The sequence below is a fragment of the Myxocyprinus asiaticus genome, chromosome 4 (genome assembly GCF_019703515.2).
Source record: "Myxocyprinus asiaticus isolate MX2 ecotype Aquarium Trade chromosome 4, UBuf_Myxa_2, whole genome shotgun sequence".
Lineage (NCBI taxonomy): Eukaryota > Metazoa > Chordata > Actinopteri > Cypriniformes > Catostomidae > Myxocyprinus > Myxocyprinus asiaticus.
This window is the reverse complement of record NC_059347.1, coordinates 13,906,154-13,928,300: the sequence shown is the minus strand read 5'-3', so window position 1 is coordinate 13,928,300 and position 22,147 is coordinate 13,906,154. Positions and strand designations below refer to the sequence as shown.

The window sequence follows — 22,147 nt, the reverse complement described above, 5'->3', positions numbered from 1 at the left end:
GGTCAACTGGGAAAAGAGCAAGCTCCTCCCGGTTCAAAGCATCTCTTTTCTCAGTTTGGAGTTGGACTCAGTCTCGTTGACTGCGCGCCTCATGAACGAGCATGCACAGTCGGTGCTGACCTGTTTGAAGGCATTCAAACAGAAAACAGCGGTTCCACTGAAACTCTTTCAGAGGCTCCTGGGGCATATGGCATCCTCAGCGGTGGCCACTCCGCTCGGATTGATGCATATGAGACCGCTTCAGCACTGGTTTCAGACTCGAGTCCCGAGATGGGCATGGCGCCGCGGGACACATCGCGTGGTCATCACGCCGATCTGTCACCGACTCTTCAGCCCTTGGAACGACCTCGCGTTTCTACGGGCAGGCGTTCCCCTAGAGCATGTCTCCAGGTGTGTCGTGGTCACGACAGACGCCTCCAAGACGGGCTGGGGCGCTGTTTGCAACAGGTACTGCCTATAGTTGATTGGCAATTCTGCTCGCCCTGCGGAGGTTCCGGCCGTTGATCCAGGGCAAGCACGTGTTAGTTCGGACAGACAACACGGCAACGGTAGCATATGTCAACCGTCAAGGCAGTCTGCGCTCCCGTTGTATGTCACAACTCGTCCGCCGTCTCCTCCTCTGGAGTCAGCAGCACCTCAAGTTGCTGCGAGCCACTCACATCACATTCGACACTCAAAACAGTGTTGGGGAGGTTACGTGTCGGCCTGGTACGCTGGCTACGAGGCACACAGTGGTCTGCCCGTCACACACCGCCAGTTCACATAACACAGTTCAGCCAGTTGCGGCGTTTTGTATAGGGACCCCTAGTGTCACTACATCGACACAACGTCGAGTGAGTGACAGATAGGGAATGTCCTGGTTACTTGCGTAACCTCCGTTCCCTGATGGAGGGAATGAGAAATTGTGTCCCTCCTGCCACAACGCTGAACTACCCTCTGAAATGGCCGGGACCTTGTCTCGGCTCCTCAGCATAAAACCTGAATGAGTGGTTGCATACCAGCTCCTTTTATACCCGTATGTCCGGGGGAGTGGTATGCAAATACCACTCGCCAATTTTCATTGGCCTTTTATCAAAGACCAGAGGTGTCTCGGGCTCCCAAGAGTGACCCCTAGTGTCACTACATCGACACAATGTCTTGTTCCCTCCATCAGGGAACAGAGGTTACGCAAGTAACCAGGACGGTATCCATTAAAGGGTTAAAAGGCTAGCTTCACAGTTGTTTAACTACTTTGAATTTGTAGCTTTGTTTGGCTTTGTTTGTTAGCTTCCCCAACACTGGTAAGAACCAATGCTAGTCTGTATGTCCCATGATGAGAGGTTTGGAAGTTTTTTGAGGCATTTGCTCTGTAGTACTGTAGATCTTGTTAATTACAAGTGCGCATATGTAAAGTGAGGACAGCCTTGCTCACTTTGTTAAAATAGTAAAGAAGAGTGCTTGAGACAAAATTCTTGCACACTGTACTGATGTAGTGATATGTTCCCATGACCTCAACATATTAAATGCTTTTGTATACATATCAACAGTTGTCGTTTGTGGGTCACGCTGCTCCGCTGGGTCTTAGCGTATACCAGCTGACGGAAGGAATGGAGCCGAGGACAGGAGCTGCCAAATACACGTTCTTAACAGAAGACAAGCACATTACAGTCAACGGACTGGAACATTTCAGATTGTCCTACCAGGACGATGCTGCTCCTGTGCAGATTGAAAATCCACACCTGAAACTCTCCATCTCTGCAGCGACAGGTCTTCTAGAGGTGAGACCCTAGAGTACTACTCTTTGGCTTTGCTGTTAGGTGATGAGTTTAGGAATTACTTTGTCATGTAAAATGTCTCTAATGAACAGACTATGAAGCTGAAGGAGGATGACTCAGAGCACCAGGTCAGGGTGGAGTTTGTTTGGTACGGCACCACCAGCAACAAAGACAAAAGCGGCGCTTACCTGTTCCTGCCAGACAAAGAAGCTACAGTAAGTGAACCCATAATTATGGACACACCTACTCATTGTTTATTAGTGGTGTTTCTGCTCACAAAATAACACAAATGGAAGTATGCAGTATTTTATCTTCTTCAAAGTATTCAGCCTTTACCTAGATTACAGTTCTGCACATTCTGGGCATTCTCTCAACAAACTTCATGTGGTGAGTCCTGGGACTGTTTTATCAAAGGATGCTTTTCCTTCACTTTCTGGTCCATTCGTTAAAAAAAAAAAATAATAAATAAACGTTTGTCGACAAAACTAATTCATGCACGGAAGCATTTAAAACAAAAGGTTTTATGACCAAGAAGAACATGAATTCTGTCAAGTGTGTCCAAACATTTTACTGGCTAATTAAAGCATCTAATTTTATTTTATTTTTTTGTTGCATTTTACGGTGTACTGATTTAAAAAATGGACGATACTGGTTGAATATACTGCTCGATAGTTTGTTCTGGTCCCACTTTAATTATCTTGGAATTATTAAATAATACTATGATTAACTGTGCATTTATGTGTAGTTATCATAACCTATATAAATAAGTCTCCAGTGTGCCATGGAAAGCTACATCAAAAACATGAAATTGGGCAAAGAAATGCGTGATAGAGATGTTTGCTTAAAGGAATAGTTCACCCAAAAATGATAATCCTCTCATCATTTACCCAACATTATGCTGTCTCATATGACTTTCTTTCATCTGTGGGACACAAACAAAGATATTTTGAATGATGTGTAATGTCTCTTTGTCCATACAATGCAAGTTAATGGGGTCCAAAACATCAAAAAGGACATTAAGACAGCATATCCATACGACTCGAGTGGTTTAATCCATTAATCCATTTTTTGAAGCGATATAATCGATTTTGGGTGAGAAACAGACCAAAATGTAATGCTTGACACATTTGTTTACAGCATTCTGCGCATATGTCAAGTGAGAGGACATGTATTTGAGCTTCATATAAGGAGACTGCAGATTTCAAGTAGTTTTTTTGTTTGTTTGTGTTTTGTTGTTTTGGTCTGTTTCTCACCATAAACCAGTTGTATCACTTCTGAAGACATGGATTAAGCCACTTAAATCATATGGATTACCTTTATGCTACCTTTATGTGGTTTTTGGAGCCTCAAAGTTTTGGACCCCATTGACTTGCACTGTATGGACAAACAGACATCATATCCCCTTCAAAATATTGTTGTTTGTGTTCCGCAGAAGATAAAAAGTCATGCGAGTTTGAGACTGTATAAGGGTGAGTAAATTATTAGAGAATTATTTTGGGCTGAACTGTTTCTTTAAGAATCAAAACAAATGCTTAGAACAGCTACATAGGTTTGTTTGGATTAAGAAAAATGCTAAGCAGATAAAGTAGTAATTATTATTTTTTATAAATTTGTTTCATTGCAATTTACAAGACTGATTGAAAAAACGAAATCTTAAAATGTGTGATTAGGCCTTTTTTGGGGGGGTAGTCTAAAGGACTTTTCATTATTTGTTCAGTAAGTTTTCAATAACTTTTCCATAAAAATATGTTTACAGTAAACAAAATATTGTTACTGACAAAAGAAAACATTTTTGCTTAGGCCTATATCACGAAACTACCTGCAAAACTACCTGTTTATTTGTGGCAAACTTGTGATTAATTTGTGGCAAATTTTGGCAAACGTTTTGATTGCCAGACCACAGAACAGTATGTTTTTCCTAAGGGTTCATTGAAAGGGCATAGCCAGGAAATTACTTGTGGTTGGGTCTCAAAAATTTTTTTTTTTTACTACATTTTCCTTAACAGGGAAGTGCCGCATTCAAACAGTTTCACACTTTCAGAAATCGGAATTTATAATTTTTTTAACTATTTTATAAATATGTATTTAAAGTCAAAGAATAATCTTTAATATTGTAGGTGGGCCTGGGTCTAATTTGGGTGAGCCCAGGCCCACCCCGGCCCACCCTTGGCTACACCACTGGTTCATTCTAACCTGCAACCTCAAAGTGTGTCACTCAGCTATTCACTGATCAAAGTTATGAATGTAACTGCAATTTGGTCAATGCTCACGACACTATTTGTGACCCGCTCTGGAACCGTGAAACCTCATAAGAGCAGAACTCTTTCATCAGAACATTAGGCAGTTTTGTCATGGAATCTCTCTCTCTCTCTCTCTCTCTCTCTCTCTCTCTCTCTCTCTCTCTCTCTCTCTCTCTATCACTTTGCTCTGTGGGGATTTTATGAATGTGATTTGATTCTCATTGATTTTCTTTCTCTCACTTAGAGTTACTCTCCCTCTCAGCCAGCTGTGATAAGAGTCACTAAAGGGCCGCTGTTTTCTGAAGTCACCACTACCTTTACACACATCACACACACTCTCCGCCTCTACAACATTAAGGGTAAGAGTGAGGGGCAACGCCTTTACTTCTGCTCTCAGTTTCACTTTGCAGTGACCACTATCTACAGTCAGCTTTAGTCTATCATTCATTAGTGGTGTTTGCTAAGGCAAGCAAAACTATTACTATTGCTAATACTCAGTGGTCCCTTAAAGGAATAGTTCAGCCAGAAATTTGAATTGTGTCATAATTTACTCTCCCTCATGTCGCTCCAAACCCGTATGACTTACTATCTTATGCAGAACACAAGTGGAGAAATTTTAACATATGCATTATGCTCCAGTCCGAATACTCCAGTCCGTCTTTTCAATACAATAGGATTGGATAATGCCTCTCTTTAAAGCTTAAAAAAGGTCCCAGAAGTATCTTAAAGTTTAACAGGTTCCAAACAGAATCAGAGTGAGATAATGATAATGATAAATAATTTTATTTTAATTAAATGCCTTTAATTAAAATCAGACAAAAAAGCATGTTTGATATTATAGAAAAGCCAGTCCGGTTAAAGGTTAATGATCTGCTGATCATTGTGGGCTCATTTCTTGACCGTGGGCTCTTTCAACTCTTTATGTCCTTTTCGAGTCTCTGTGATTGTCAGGTCCCTAGATATGGCTCGGATCTATGGGTGTTTTTTGCCTTTTATTGTCTGATAGGTAAAAATCAAAAGTATGATTGCTATCACCAGCCACCTCACGAAATGACACGTACTGCGACACGTCACAATTCAATATATCATAATACATCACGATATCATGATTCGATTCTCATTCACAAGCTTTCAGTTCCCATTCATTTGGGTATGTTTCATTTATAATGTCCATTTTTCTGACAGTGTGAAAGAAATTCTCTTTCAGCTAATGCTGTTATTAATTATACAGTGGACCTTCTAACTTGTTAAATTACGGAATTATTAAATTTATGTTATCATTAGATTTTCATTATTTTGGTCACATTTTAGCTTTGTAAAAAAATATACAAAGTCCATGTCTTCCATTATTCCATCAATAAATATGTCTTGAAATTGAATATGTTTTATTGCATATGTGTGTGTGTGTGTGTGTGTGTGTGTGTGTGTACAGGTGCATCTCAATAAATTAGAATGTCGTGGAAAAGTTCATTTATTTCAGTAATTCAGCTCAAATTGTGAAACTCGTGTATTAAATAAATTAAATGCACACAGACTGAAGTAGTTTAAGTTTTTGGTTCTTTTAATTGTGATGATTTTGGCTCACATTTAACAAAAACCCACCAATTCACTATCTCAAAAAATTAGAATACATCATAAGACCAATAAAAAAAACATTTTTAGTGAATTGTTGGCCTTCTGGAAAGTATGTTCATTTACTGTATATGTACTCAATACTTGGTAGGGGCTCCTTTTGCTTTAATTACTGCCTCAATTCGGCGTGGCATGGAGGTGATCAGTTTGTGGCACTGCCGAGGTGGTATGGAAGCCCAGGTTTCTTTGACAGTGGCCTTCAGCTCATCTGCATTTTTTGGTCTCTTGTTTCTCATTTTCCTCTTGACAATACCCCATAGATTCTCTATGGGGTTCAGGTCTGGTGAGTTTGCTGGCCAGTCAAGCACACCAACACCATGGTCATTTAACCAACTTTTGGTGCTTTTGGCAGTGTGGGCAGGTGCCAAATCCTGCTGGAAAATGAAATCAGCATCTTTAAAAAGCTGGTCAGCAGAAGGAAGCATGAAGTGCTCCAAAATTTCTTGGTAAACGGGTGCAGTGACTTTGGTTTTCAAAAAACACAATGGACCAACACCAGCAGATGACATTGCACCCCAAATCATCACAGACTGTGCAAACTTAACACTGGACTTCAAGCAACATGGGCTATGAGCTTCTCCACCCTTCCTCCAGACTCTAGGACCTTGGTTTCCAAATGAAATACAAAACTTGCTCTCATCTGAAAAGAGGACTTTGGAACACTGGGCAACAGTCCAGTTCTTCTCCTTAGCCCAGGTAAGACACCTCTGACATTGTCTGTGGTTCAGGAGTGACTTAACAAGAGGAATACGACAACTGTAGCCAAATTCCTTGACATGTCTGTGTGTGGTGGCTCTTGATGCCTTGACCCCAGCCTCAGTCCATTCCTTGTGAAGTTCACCCAAATTCTTGAATCGATTTTGCTTGACAATCATAAGGCTGCGGTTCTCTCGGTTGGTTGTGCATCTTTTTCTTCCACACTTTTTCCTTCCACTCAACTTTCTGTTAACATGCTTGGATGCAGCACTCTGTGAACAGCCAGCTTCTTTGGCAATGAATGTTTGTGGCTTACCCTCCTTGTGAAGGGTGTCAATGATTGTCTTCTGGACAACTGTCAGATCAGCAGTCTTCCCCATGATTGTGTAGCCTAGTGAACCAAACTGAGAGACCATTTTGAAGGCTCAGGAAACCTTTGCAGGTGTTTTGAGTTGATTAGCTGATTGGCATGTCACCATATTCTAATTTTTTGAGATAGTGAATTGGTGGGTTTTTGTTAAATGTGAGCCAAAATCATCACAATTAAAAGAACCAAAGACTTAAACTACTTCAGTCTGTGTGCATTGAATTTATTTAATACACAAGTTTCACAATTTGAGTTGAATTACTGAAATAAATGAACTTTTCCACGACATTCTAATTTATTGAGATGCACCTGTGTGTATATATATATATATATATATATATATATATATATATATATATATATATATATATATATATATATATATATATATATATACCGAACTTGTTTCGCGCACGCCCAGCTCGGGCCGGGTAGGGTCGGGCCACACGGTCTCGGGTACGGGTTGGGATCGGGTTTCATTTTAAGTCCTGTACAGACCTCTACCAGCTAATGCTGTTAATTATTCAGGGGACCTTTTAACTAGGTACTTTTTATAAATATTCATTTTAAAAATTGTATTTTATTAGTTTTTCATCTTTTTAGTCACATTTTCACTTTTTAAAAATGTACAAATCCACGTATTCCATCAAAAAATATAATATTATATTGCATATATTATATTTTGTTACATCTTTATTGTTTAATGCATAATTTATCCTATTTACAAGTATTTTCATTAATTTGTAGAACATGAGTTAGATATTGGTACTGTCTCTTTAAGAAAACCGGCAGATCTTTTAAGAGCGTCTGTAAATGAGCGCATATTAATGAGAAAGGACCGTGCTATTCGTGATAAGAATGAAATGTTTATGTTTTGTTGTTTTTGATAACAACTGATTATAAAGAACAGAGGGGGTATTAAAAGTAACATTATTAATTGACAAATGGATTGCGTGGATCTTGTCTTTGGACACGCATTACACAGAATGAGTCAAACCAAACTTTTACTCTCAAAACGCAGTGCAAGGATGCTGAACTTCTTCACCAATGTACTACTCGCTTTTGAGTGAAAACTGAACATTTTCCATCCAGTAGCCAATCACAGACATTTTCAGTCGCATAGCGCCAAATTTGGTCTTATATGTGAGTGATTTACTCTCATTGTAGTGTGTTGCGCATTCAGTAAAAGATCAACCTTAGGATTTAAGAATCGATATTGAGATCTTTCAAACAAAGATCTCAATGCATCGGAAAATCGGTATTATTATCCAGGACTAAGACAAACATTTTTTTTTTTATTGAAAGGGGGTTCCCTGCAAATACTGAGGACATGTGACATTGTATTTAAAGTCTGGCATCAACTTACAATGTTTATTTAAAAGTAAAAAGGCAGCATTTTTTGGGAAGTCAGCTGACCTCGAGGCAAACGCAAAACTTTCAAAATTATGGGAAACAGATGTCCAGTTTCCTCCCTTTGTTGTCATTACTTTTTAAGCTCTTTTTTGACCTCTCTCTCTCTCTTTCTGTTTCTCAGGTGTAGAGGGCCAGTCTGTTGAGATCTGTAACACTGTAGATATAAGGGGCGAATTCAACCGTGAAATTGCAATGAGGATAACATCAGATCTGAATAGTGAGGATCGATTCTTTACCGACCTCAATGGCTACCAGGTAGGGCCTCAATATATCTCTTTTTCTCTCTCCTTGAAACACTTACACACTTTAACACGTGTCAAAACCAGGCACGTTGCTTCCCAGTTAATCTGAGTTAATGTCCTAACCACCTGCGATCACAACGTGCAACCTAGAAATTTCGTCAGTCACTTGTTATATATTTCTGCATCGTGTAGCCCCACCCACAGTGAAATCTCATTATTTAAAAATCCTGCTTCACAAAGCTGTACTTAAAGCATCAGTAATGTTCTGATTGGCTGGGATTGTGTGGCATCACGCACCATTTACTCTTTCAGTGTGTACTTGCAAATTGAAATAACTGGTAACTTGTTGTGTTGCACCTGGCATTAAAAAGGCAATCCACTTTTGGACTCTTTTCCCAACAGTAAATAAATAATGTATGAGAATGAATACTTTTTATGCCCAAAAACCATTAGCAAATTGCATTGACTTTTGTGAATATGGCACATTCTATAATAAGCCTCGTTTGCACTGAAAGGAGGCATGTTTGCTCTGAAAAGAATGACAATGATTTAATTTAAACATTTGTAGCACTATTGTAGCACATTTCCTGCCTGCTTAAACTGGATTTTTGCTCTGAAATATTACACGCTAAACTGGTACATCTGTTTAGTGGATTTGCGACAAAGTCTGCTTCAAAAAATTTGTAACAAATTGCGAACAAAAATCACAGATGTTTTGATTTCTTATTTGTTGCTAATTTTCATAAATCTCTGAAAAAGGTTTTCATGGTTGAATGAAAGTGGAATGCATTCATAACACATTTAATAATTACGGAAGCGGTGATAAACAAAATTGTGTGCCAATACCGATATACAATTACTTAGAACAACAAATGCCGACACTGAAAGTTCGGTGGTTCTGCTTTTTTAATGCTACCCTGTTTCAAATCACTGGGAATGAATTACACAACTTTGAACGAAATTTTACTAAAACTTTATTATTTATGTCCCTACATGTCTTTCATGTGTCAGAGTAACTGATTTCAGTTATAAACAAAACACTGAAACAAAAAACACATTAACTCACATTAACATTCTTTACTCACATGAACTAAATTCTGAATAGCCTCTTGTTAGGCTCACATTAAATTGGTAAGATTTCTTGTTTTTTGGGGGGGTGGGAGTTTACTGTTCTTAACTCTGAATGTTGAAGCTTGTCACTTTTTAGATGATGCAGCTTCAGCTTTAGCTTGAACAAACTCGTCATATTTCTTGCTGTGTCAAGCTTTAAATAATCAAATTAGTTAAAAGTTTTAAGTTTTAACAGTAGTTCCACCTCGTGAAATTCTAGCAGTGAAAAGCTTACAAAGTGCAGTCATTGTCACCCATTTAAAGTAATTCCACACAAGACATTTTCTTTCACACAGCATGAGTAGGCTAATTGTTCGACATTTTTTTCCATCCCCTTTTGAGAGAAAATATTCAGCTCTGATCATCGGCTGTTTTTAATCAATCAAACAATCTAATCTCCGATAGTGCATATAATTGCATCGCAGTCATGACAACTCTCTGAAAGATTTTGCATGTTAATGTAGGTAAGACATATTGTTAGGATACTGGTCTTGGTGGACAAGATCTGCTGCACTCCTGGTGCTGCTGCTGCAGAGCAAGTACGGAGACTTGCTAATGCTAGAAAATGCACAGACATCCTGAGTCAGCATGCTGCTGCTTCTGCACAATTACACAAAAACGCAAGACATGCTACACAAAGCATGTATGACATGCTGCTGCACAAATAGACATTCCCAAACAACCCCCAGGTAGCAGATTTAGAACTGTGGAGCTGGGGTGGAGGAGGGTTTCAGAGAAAAACTCTTGTAGCATGCTGCAGTGAAACCGGCTTATCTGCAAAACTGAGTCATTTAAATGAACAGTAAGACAAACAGAGACGCAAGTTGATTGGCTACCCGGTTACAGGTCAAAGGACCAATCAGTTTACACCATGCGAGCCGATTGGCTTAACATTTCACATGTGAGCGAGCCAATGGCTAACAGATAACAAGTTCAAAGATCCTATCAGCTTGCGCCACATAGAGTTGCATGGCTGAACTTTGGTCATTTATCGGTCAATACTGATGGTTGGCATGTACTGTAGTTACATGAATCCAGTTCATGGTCTAGGATAAAGACGGATAGTTGGACTAATTCTATTTACTGACATGTAATACTAATCAATAAAGCAGTTAGTTTGTTAATGTGATTTGTTTTGACAGTTGTGTTTGATTTCAGTTGATAGCACTCAGAGCGGCTAGTTGTTGTTTTTGAAAGGCATAATGAAAATGTCATTTTTCTTGACAAAATATTAATCAAAAACTGAACAAAGCAAAGTGCCAATTCAAATCAATATAACTGTCATATTCTTTGGCATGTTTGCGAATTAGTGCTGCATTCAGTTAGCCGATAATGTCTCTCTAGCCTTGGCGAGATTAAGTGCTTTTCTTCCATCTAAACTAATTAATTGCATTCACAAAACAAATTCCTCATGAATAAAAACATTGCACTATCAAAAACTTTTCCCTCCCAGTCACATCAACGCACATACGCAAAAACAATAAAGTTTTACCTTCAGATTAGTGTCTCCACATGCCCACACTCTGTGTTATCAGGGCACTGAACAGGAGAAGTTTGGACCGTTTCCTCCCTGCAGTGCTCTAAACATGCCTTGGGCTGTTTTCACAGGTGCAACCAAGAAAAACTATGGCTAAACTCCCCCTGCAGGCAAACTTCTACCCGATGTCCAGCATGGCCTACCTGCAAGACTCCAGCGCCAGACTCTCTCTGCTCACCGCACAGTCACTGGGAGCTGCCAGCCTCAAGAGTGGTCAGATTCTTTCAAATTCACATTCAAGTTCTTCAGTGGAGTTTTTAAAAGCCAACATGCTGCTGTAACTCTATGAGCTTTTTAAAGTTTCTTGTCTTTAAAGCTGAAGTGTGTAACTTTTTCAGTATTATTAAGCTTATATCCAGACACAATTATAAGCAAGCCATTCTTGTGTTGATTTCCTCGAAAACTCTCTGGCTCTGTAAAAATTGCTTGGTTTGTTTGTGTGAACCGTCCCGTCTGACTCGCTAGCGGTGTTAGTTTGGGACAGGACTGTCTGTTTGTTCAACCAACTGCAAACAGGGAGTGTTTGAAAAAGCTGTTTGAAAACTATGTTTATTTCTTCTGTTGTGGTTGGTGGCGCTAGTGGTGCCAGAAATTACACTTTAAAACTTTAAAAGTGAATTTCTGGTTTCCTGAACATTCCTAACATCCCTTCAACCCCAATCCGTGTCTGCTGTTATTTGGTCAAACAGGTAGTCCCGCCCCAAACTCAAACCATTGGTTGAGCCAGAAGTTGACAGGTTGAACCGCTCAAACAAACAGGGCAGCTTTTCCCGATACCGATGGATCTTAACTCTTAAGAGCGTTCTCTACTTGCAAAGTTACGAACGTTCATTACTTTTCTACATGCGTTTCTCAAAGGTGCACTTAGCACAAATGCGCAAGAATGCGCTTTACGTACTACTTAAGAGTCGCTGTCTGTTAGTGAAGTATTGAAATGTCACCTAATGGAATATTTAAAGTTATTTTCTTAAATATGCTTCAGCCTGATTATCTACAGAATTAAACATTATTTTGTGCAGAACGATTTATGACTTTTAGACAATCACTTTATACACATTCTCTTTCGTTCATCTGAGGTGTGTTTGCAAAGTTTAATACTCACTAATTCATTTTTAAGTCGAGGTGCATGTTAGTACACAGGTAGTTGGTAAATGTTTGTTTTTTTATTATTATTTATTTATCTTTTTTTATTTACTCATTATTCATTACCTGTTCGTCCATTTATGTATATATTTTATGCATTTATTACATTATTTTATTTTTAAATATAATATAGAGTAATAGTAAATAAAATATCTATTATTAAAGTCAGCATCACAGTAATGACTGCATTAAGTTTAGGTGTAATTTTGTGATTGTTCTGCAGGTGACTGCATGAGTCCGTCTGCTTACTGATGCACTTACGCACTCTACAGTTACCCCAGAGCACTTGTAGAGCTACAATGATTGCCAAGTACTACCTAAGTTACAATGCTTTTGAGAAATGGTCCTTAATTCTAAGAACACAGCCCTGAGCAATTCTTTGAAGGAGCCACAGTGTTTACACTCTTTGGAGAAGTCTACCTACAAATGGCTTGCCTATAGTTGTCTTTGGGATAGATGTAAAAATTACACACTTCACCTTCACCCTAAGAAGCGGATTTCTGTTGGAGTGCACATGTAATCTCGATTACGCGGCAACTACAATATGATTAAAGGCACTGACTTTCTTATTTATAATAACAATAAAAAAATTCTGCCAGCTATTGTTCATTAGCCTGCAGTAATTATAATGTATGAGATATGCTTAAGAAGCTCAATGATGTTGATTCCACAGGTCAGCTGGAGGTGATTTTGGACCGCAGACTGAATCAGGATGATAATCGAGGTTTAGGTCAGGGAGTGCTGGACAATAAAATTACTGCTAACTCCTTCCGCCTACTGCTGGAGAAGAGGAGCTCTGCGGAGGAGGTAATCAGGATGGAGAAATTATTGAACTAAAGAAACACCAAACATTAGGGAATGTAGCCTGAATGTTGCATTGACTGTTTACTCTCAGTGTTTGGACTTTGAAATTCTGTTGCATTTCAGATAATTTGCTTCATAATTGATCCCTGTTATTCTGAGTTCATGTTCTAACCAACTGTGACCACTCTCTTTGAGATTGATAACCAGATGTCTCTAGACTTTAAACACAAGTTCCTCCTTGATGCTCCAGCTAATACCAGCCTAAGGTCCACGCTGTCTATTTATGGTCATTTGCTTGTCAAAGGTGGTCTAAATGTTGGATTAGTTGAACTACCACCTGGTTGACCTGGTTTCAACCTGGTAGACCATCTTGTTTAACCTAATTAGAGCTGGTAGACCACTTTTAACCAACAACAAAATACCAACGGCTACCATGTTCCTAAAACAAGCTTGACCACATTGGTTATCATCTGCTTAGGCAAGAAACATTGTTAACGTGGATGTATGTGCCATCGCATTGCAAGCATTACTGGGGCGGAAACAAACCTCAGTACGCAAGGGGGGCGATAGTTTGCTTCAAATGTCATAAACATGATGTGTTATTAGTAGAGCTGTCAAAGTTAATGCGTTAACGCATGCGATTAATTAAAAAAGGTTAACACGTTTTCTAACACGATTAACCGATTACCAATTTCGACATTAGATTCTGACATTTTATTCAGCGTCCTTTGAGTTCTACACACTGGTTGGAATTAGGCGTTGTGTTTGCGACGTGTTCGGGGACATTACACTGAAGCACACACCATAAAAACACACAACGATCTAGTGATCGAGAAAGGACCTCATACAAAACAAATCCAGATGGGACTTGACAAAAATAAAGATCTTTGTGTCCTTTGTAAGGTGGAAGTTAATTACAACAGAAACACGTCATGTCTTTACCATCACTTATTAGCTAAACACATGATAAATGGCACTGATGAGGGACAGCTACGGCCGGCTAACTTGTTAGAGTTCTCCCGTTGAATGTCTGTCGACGCTATGCTCAAAGTTCAAACTATTTAAATTTTGACCCAGTTTCAGCTGATCTTTCGAAGCGTCAACTAATGATTACCAGACAATACGTGTCATTACGTGGATAGTGCCAGTGTTAAAAGTAGAACATGACTTTGGCTGTGTTTGGAGTGGCATACTTCCATACTACTCTTTCTAGTTCTGCCATACATATAGATATGGCAGAAGCAATATGAGTAGTATGGATAGTGTAACATTCTTGAACTCTGCCGTTCTCTGCAGCGCTTTTCACTCAAATTTGAATGCAGCTTCACGATTGCTGTAACAAAGTGGATAGCCACAACCTGCCGGCAGATGAATACTTTGTAGAATGAGGGTTTAAGAGATTTAATTCTTTACATTACAGGGAATACACAACTAATAGGTATAGTTCTTTCAATTAGTCAACCTCCCACTTAGACTTTGGGAAACATTTAATGAATTGAAATTGGTGACTTGAATTGGTGCTATTTTAGTGCATTTCTATCTTTATACTATAGAATTTTTATTTAAATGTTAATAAACATTATTATATAGTTTTGTTTTCTTTCCAAAGAAGGAAAGATTTCAGCACTTTCATAATCTGCTAATAATTAACTATGAAAAATCATGTGATTTAATCACGAATAAATATTTTAATCGACTGACAGCACTTGTTATTAGTCAGGTAGTTAGCTATAAACATATCTATAGTAGCTAAGTGTAACTAACTTGTTTATCATGATTCTCTTTAAACTGTTGCTCCATCTGTTATTTACCTGGAAGAGAAAACCATAGGATACAGTTTACACCAATATACACTCTAGCGTACCTTGTAGCAATGCTGAGAATGCAACATTTAATTGTGTTGTATTACGAATTTTGTTCTGACACATTTCAGAATGCAGTGATGCGTGAAATCAAACTTACGTTGCTAGAAGCATTTGCGTTCGTGTATATTTTGTGCCTTAGAACAATCAAGTGAGCTCAGTACGTTTACACGCACTGTAAAAGTTTGATTTCTGTCAGACAAAAACTAAAATTAGTCTTTTTAAAATTTTTGCGAACTATTTGTCCTAAATAATTTGATTATAGTTTGGCTTCGTCCAGCATGCATACACATTAATCGGACTTCAACTGGCCTTAGCGTTGTCTGCATGCATGTTCCAAAATACAGGTGACATGCAACTCATATTTAACACTTGCTCAGCTGATGTCCTACCTTCAAATATTCAATTACGCATTGTGTCATGTATACTTTGAAAAACAAATGGAAGACTCTTGCTTGACTACGAAAAACCCCACTGTAGCTGGATTATAACTGCGCATGAAAACGTACTCTTGTGTGTGCTCTGCTGACAGTATCCATCCTTTGTCTTTCTTAGGGCCACAATGAGGAGACTGCTCCATATAGCTACCCATCTATGCTGAGTCACATGTCTTACATGTATCTCAACCACCCCCTCATCTCAATGGCAACCAGTCTAGACTCAGCTGCCCTGTCCTTGACCCCCTACAATCCTCTGAGTACATCCTTCCCCTGCGACATTCATCTGGTCAACCTACGTGCCATCCAGTCTAAGGTATGTTTTCAGTTATGCTGTCTTCTGATAGAGGATCTAAAAGAGGAAGCAGAAAGCTGTTTTGGTCGTAATAGGGAGCAGAGGACTGCTGGCTCAGTTCCTGAGAGGGCCATAAAGTACATTGAACTTCCAACTGATATCTCAGGGTCCCATTTTCCTGGGCTGAGCAGAAATATTTTAACACATGACAAGATAAAGGTAGAAATGCTCAGAATTGGGCTTAGGGGACAGTTTGAAAGTATGGATCTTACTGCTATAGATTTCAGGAGTAGAGGATGGGAGGCTGTGATTCATACTTAAATACTTAATGATAATTAATGATACTTAAATACTACCTTGGACTGCGAATACCAAGCCAATCGTGTGCTTGGTTTTCGCAGTCCAACCGAGGCAGATCGCTTGATTGGTTACTGCTATAGCCAATTGGGTGCTTGGCACGTGCATAGTGAGAAGCAGCATTCGTGAAACTTCTCATTCAATAAACAAACTGATCTGGTACATTTACTGACCGACTAAAATTGTGATATGTCCTAGTGTTATAATTGAACTAAAAAAAGTATCTGATTTAATTGAATAAATAAATAATCTGCAAGTGATGTGCGCTTCAAAATGAATGTGTACCATTGCTCATACACTGAAAACACCTCATCATGATCATCAGGCTCACTCTTGTGTGTGAAATGATAGAGACAGTGAGCACTCTGAAGTGTGCAGCACATACAGACTATGTATTTATTTAATTAAATCACAGCTTTATGGGGATTAATAATCACATTGGACCATGGAGCAAACTGCTTATCTGGAGGTGAGAAACTACCGTCAAAATCACACAGAAATGCCAAAAAACAAAGCTCAATTTAAATGGACGCATGTGTTTTTGCTTAAATTTTACACTTGTTGGGCACATAAAATGTCCTGGAAATGTCCTGGAAATTTGTGCATTGAAAAGAGTGGGAACCCTGTAATAACAAGTAATAAAGACACAAAACAACACTCCTTGCTGTTTGCATTATTTGGTTTTGGCTGCATAATGCATCTGTCCCAAACCTAGTCAGCTGCCTCGAAATCTTCTGAGAAGGCTGCCTTCTAAATGGGTCATTTACACTGGACACATTGTTTTATCCAATTGCATTGCTTTTTAATTTTTGGTCTATGTAAACGTGCTAAATGTAGAACCCCAGTTCCAAAAGAGTTTGAACAGTATGGAAAATGCCAATAAATACAAAAAGAAGTTATTTGTAAATTCAATTCACTCTGTGCTATATTGAAAGCACGACAACAACATATTATTCGATGTTTTAATTTTTAAATAATTTTTTTTATTTTTTATTTATATATATTCACTATTTTCAAATCACATGATTGAAACACGCTCCAAAAAAGTTGGGACAGTCGAGTGATTACCACTGTGCAACATCACCATTTCTTCTAATAACACTTATTAAGAGTTTGGGCACTGAAGACACAAGTTTCTTAAGTTGAGAACACCATGGCAATTTTTTACAAATACTATTTGAAATGTGGACTCGTTGGACCACAAAACACGATACCACTGTTCTACTTTCCATCTTAGATGAAACTGAGCCCAGAGAAGTTGGCGGCACTTCTTGACAGTGTTGATGTATGGCTTCTGCTTTGCATAGTGAAGCCTTAACATGTATCTGAGGATGCAGTGGCGATTTGGTGTTGTACGACAAAGGTTTACCAAAGTATTCTCAAGCCCTTGAAAAGTTGAAGTTCTTTCATCTTGAAATGGCTTCTTTAAAAAGAGCCAATCCTGCACGAGACCCTGAAAAAGTAGCCAGAAACGGCACAATGGTTAAAGACATCTGTCTGCTGCTATTTACATAGAAAAACAATCACAAAACAGTGAAGACAAGCAAAAATGCACTCTGTGTGAATGGCCCCTAAGTCACATAAATGAAAAGCACGCTTCTCTAGTAGCACCCCTCAAATGAAGCCCACTGGGTCTTTGGTGTTAGCATGTTGCTAATATAACGACTGAATGCTCTAACAAGTACAAAGAATATATAGCAAACACAATTTTGACTGTCCATTTTTATTATAACAGTTTTTTAATTTATTCTTGTTCTGAACTGAATAAAATGTATTTATAATAAATATACAGTACAGTTACATATATTATTCATTTACCTTCTGCTATCTTGGATGAAAATTTTAACTAAACTTGTCGCAAAGTCTCTATGCAATGCTGCCTCAGAATTAGGCCAAAACTAGGTATCCAATTTTGTCCAAAAGGAGTAAATCAACAGGATTTAAAGTGATCTAAAAAAATCTGAGCATTGATCTGATCTTTTGTTTTGGTTGAGCGATGATGACATCATCATTGTTATTGTCTCTTGCCTCATTTATAATTTATAGACACTCAGAAAGACAGAAAACTTTTTAATTACTAAGATGTAATGAATTCACTCCAATTTCTGTAATTATTAAATCAAATGGATAGGGCAGTTGTCTGGACAGCAGAAGGACTAGTATTACACTTAGTAGCCAAAATGGAATAAAGTCATTTAACAACAGCAGGAAGTTTCTTTGTTCTGTGTCTAGCGGCAGTATCCATTCAAGGACACCCTTTATACAAATGCAAAAAAAAACCAAAACAAAAAAAAAAACTTGTTTTTCAAGCATAGAGGACATTGATTACATTCCATTTATGTTTTTGCACGATGAAAAACTCATCTTAGTTGCGAGGGCTTTATCGAGTGTGCCGAGTGATTTACTGTTTCTGTGGTTAATCTAGTGCTGTAGGTTTTACTGTGATGAAAGTGAGATTCTGCTATGCTGAGGTGTCTGGACGTAATAAATATTTTCCTGTTTTGCCACTTTCCAAAAATATGATACAAAACAGAGCTTGAACATTTAAATTAAGTACATTTTTGTTTCTTTTTCAACAAACGGTCAGTGAAAGGATGTGCTTAAGCTTCCGAGTTATACATTATATGAAAAACACATTATATGAGCTGTTTTGTATTTCTTTTTATTTTATATGAGATTTGCTGTTTTTGCAACCTTATTACCAAATTTTGTGACATAAATAAATACAGTTTAAAACTCTGATTTATGTGATTTTGTTATTTTTCTAGCAATAAACATTTAACATCTAAATAATAAATAATGTAAACAAAATATTTCAATAAATAATATACCAGAATCAGTAACTGGGTTGCAAGTAACATTGTTACACCACAATAAGGGCTGGGTAAAAATATAAATTTAATCACGACCTTTATTTGAAAGATCCCAATATCATTTTTGATTTTTGACACTTCTTTTCTCCCCAATTTGGAATACCCAATTCCCAATGCGCTCTAAGTCATCATGGTGGCATAGTGACTCACCTCAATCCGGGTGGCGGAGGACGAATCTCAGTTGCCTCCGCATCTGAGACCGTCAATCCGCACATCTTATAATGTGGCTTGTTGAGTGCGTTACCGTGGAAACGTAGCACGTGTGGAGGCCCACGCTATTCTCCGTGGCATCCACGCACAACACACCACGCGCCCCACCGAGAGCGAGAACCACATTATAGCGACCACGAGGAGGTTACCCCATGTGACTCTACCCTCCCTAGCAACTGGGCCAATTTGGTTGCTTAGGAGACCTGACTGGAGTCACTCAGCTCGCCCTGGATTTGAACTTGTGACTCCAGGGGTGGTAGTCAGCATCAATACTCGCTAAGCTACCCAGGCCCCATATAACAATTCTTAAAATCTCAAGATCGATCCTTTACTTTTACTTTACTTCCCAGGATCGATCTTTTAAAATCTTTTAAAATACCAAGATTGGTCTTTTACGTAACTTTTACTTTTAAGTTTACTTCAGTTTTGGTTGTGTTGATTATTACATCTGTAAGATCAATAGCAATTGAACTGCATAGTTTGGACATTGTTGCTAATTTTTAAAATGAATATTTTTGTAATGCAAAATGTTAGAAGGTTCCATATATAATTTACAAAATTAGTATAGAAAGAATTTATTTCATATGTAAGCAAAATGGACATTATCAATGAAACACACCCAAATGAATCAGAATCTAATCAAATCATATAAAAATTCAATCATTTATTCATTTACATTTACATTTATTCATTTGGCTGACGCATTTATCCACTGCGACTTACAAAAGAGGAAAACATAAGCGAATCATCATAAGGAGACAGTGGTACGAAAAAGTGCTATATTACAAAGTTTCACTAGCATCAGAATAGCATTCAAAACAGATGAAAGTGCACAAGAATGTTTTTTTTTTTTAGTGACTGGTTAAGTGTTCATGGATAAGATGTGTTTTTAACCATTTTTTGAAGACAGAGAATGAGTCAGCTTCACGGATGGAGTTGGGAAGGTCATTCCACCAATGTGGTACGATGAAGCCGAAAGTCCGGGAAAGTGTTTTGGTGCCTCTTTGTGTTGGAACAACAAGGCGACGTTCCTTAGCCGACCGCAATCAAGAGCTTGTGAATCGGAATCTAATCAAATCTGGAAATCTGGATCAAATCAAAAATTGTAAAAATTTAGAAAATGGAATGAGATCTTCTCACCATGCTCTAGAAAGGCTTCCAGTGATGTCACTGTTCATTTCATAAATTGCTACCTTTATTATAGAGGGAAATCATGAGATAAAAGGGTTGCATGCAAAATGTGGGGCACAGCTAAATGTTACGTTTTTGGTTATTAAAATCAAAATGATCAAAGTTTACATGCAATGTAAAAAAAAAAATGTTTTCAATAATTAATTGTATACTGGTTCAACGGATGATGTCAGATTTATGACATTTGATTTTTATTGTTGGATACAGTCGAGGAGGTCAAGACCCTTTTGACTTTTATGAAAGGGCAAGTAAACATTTAAACTCAGACAAGCTTGATGAGATGCAGGTTTATTATGAACTCTGACAGACAAAAGTTAAGTCAGAATCCAGACTTTTTGTCCTGCGAGATTATTTCAAGGTGTGTTGCCTTCGCTCTGTGATGGGAGAGACTCTCACAGCCAATTTGCTGCTGAGCTGCAGCTGATGAGTGAAAAGCAGCGTTCCATAATTGGCCCAGTGTGTGTGTGTTGAGAAGAAACATTGTTGTGTTTATGGGGCCTGAGGCTCTGTCTCGCTTCTCTTACAGGAGGAAGGGGGTGGTCCATCCGAGGAAGCTGCTTTGATACTGCACAGAAAAGGCTTTGACTGTGGCTTCTCCAATCGGAACACTGGTCTACTGTGTACCACCACACGTGGCAAGGTAAAGACAGATCATGCGGCGGCCCACACACACAACAAAAGTTCAAAAGGAGATTTTCATCAGTGCTGATTAATTGTTGGTTTTGAGTTCATATTTTAGAATTTGTATGTGTTCTTAAAGGTGCAGTGTGTAATTTTTGTGCTACCAGCATCTTCAAACAGAACTGCAAAATAATTACTGCTTCCAAAACAGGTTTCTCAAACACTCCCCACATCTTCCATTGATCTGACAAGCAGATAGTCTCACCCTGAACTCATGCCATTGGTTTAGCTAATGTTGCTGTCGGGTTGCTCGAACAAAGAAAATCAACCTAAGAATGGCTTACTGGGATAGAACATGGTATGGGTATAGAACTAGGGCTGTCAATAAATTAACATCAAATTTGTGTTCTGAATGCGCTTTTTGTTTGTCATGCATCAGATGGACGCTTTTGGAGCATCTCACTGTGGTTGCTTCGCGTTTTCAGTGCCTTGCGCATAAACGGCGCATTTATAGGAGGATGTGTCAAGTTAAATGTAGTTTGAAACTTAAAAAAAACGCACCTCGAGACCCCTGTGCTCTGCTTTGTCCAGCTGTCTGTCTGTTGCCTGTACAGCTGCAGTTGCGCTGACTGCCCCCTGCTGACTACGAGCTGCAAAATACATGAAGGTGGTACTAAAAGCTTGAATTGCACCTTTGGTAGGAACATTTCTTATTGTGGAACTTACAGTATGTACGGTCATGGGGCAAGATTAATTGTGAATTTTTTAATATGTTACTTTTTTTAATATAGTTAATCAAACTGAATTAATGTGTTACAGCGATGAAGCCTTTTGTTTTCTCTCATACATGTACATTTCTACATACATTTACTTTTGTATTTTTGTTAAAACCAATGAAGCTTCACTTGTGCAATAGCAAATTTTGATCCATTCTAGTGTAACAGGTGGTTATTAATATACATGCCAATAAATTAATAGAGAAAAAAAACATTCTAGTGTACTATAGAAACACTCAAATCAGTAATCCACGAGATGCCATGTGTTACAGCAATATTTCCTAAAGTAAGAGATTTTCTTGAGCAAAATAATAAAAGATACCATTGCTCAATAAATACGTTTTTTATTAATAATAAAACTGTTAATATGGTTACCTAGCAACTGATCAGTTGATTTGGAACAGAATTGAACACTGCTCATCCAATCAAATTTATGGGTTGAAACTATCCATTTTATAGTATAATGATTTAAAGGTGAGTGATTTGTATTACCAAACCAATTTGCTAAATAATGACAGCTTTCAAACTGAAAAGCCTATTTAGCCTAAAGTTAAATTTCAATGTTATTAATAAATGAAAATAAATGA

General features: G+C 38.2%; 1 protein-coding gene across 1 annotated transcript in view; it reads left to right on the top strand.

Moving 5' to 3' along the window:
• The window catches only part of man2a1 (mannosidase, alpha, class 2A, member 1), an 81,194-nt gene that overhangs the window by 54,742 nt on the left and 4,305 nt on the right, over positions 1-22,147 (top strand). The window contains exons 14-21 of the mRNA XM_051696068.1: positions 1,527-1,757; positions 1,847-1,969; positions 4,239-4,353; positions 8,224-8,357; positions 11,063-11,204; positions 12,808-12,941; positions 15,356-15,553; positions 20,690-20,803. Of these exons, the coding sequence (XP_051552028.1) occupies positions 1,527-1,757; positions 1,847-1,969; positions 4,239-4,353; positions 8,224-8,357; positions 11,063-11,204; positions 12,808-12,941; positions 15,356-15,553; positions 20,690-20,803 (1,191 nt within the window). The remainder of the gene's footprint in view (positions 1-1,526; positions 1,758-1,846; positions 1,970-4,238; positions 4,354-8,223; positions 8,358-11,062; positions 11,205-12,807; positions 12,942-15,355; positions 15,554-20,689; positions 20,804-22,147) is intronic.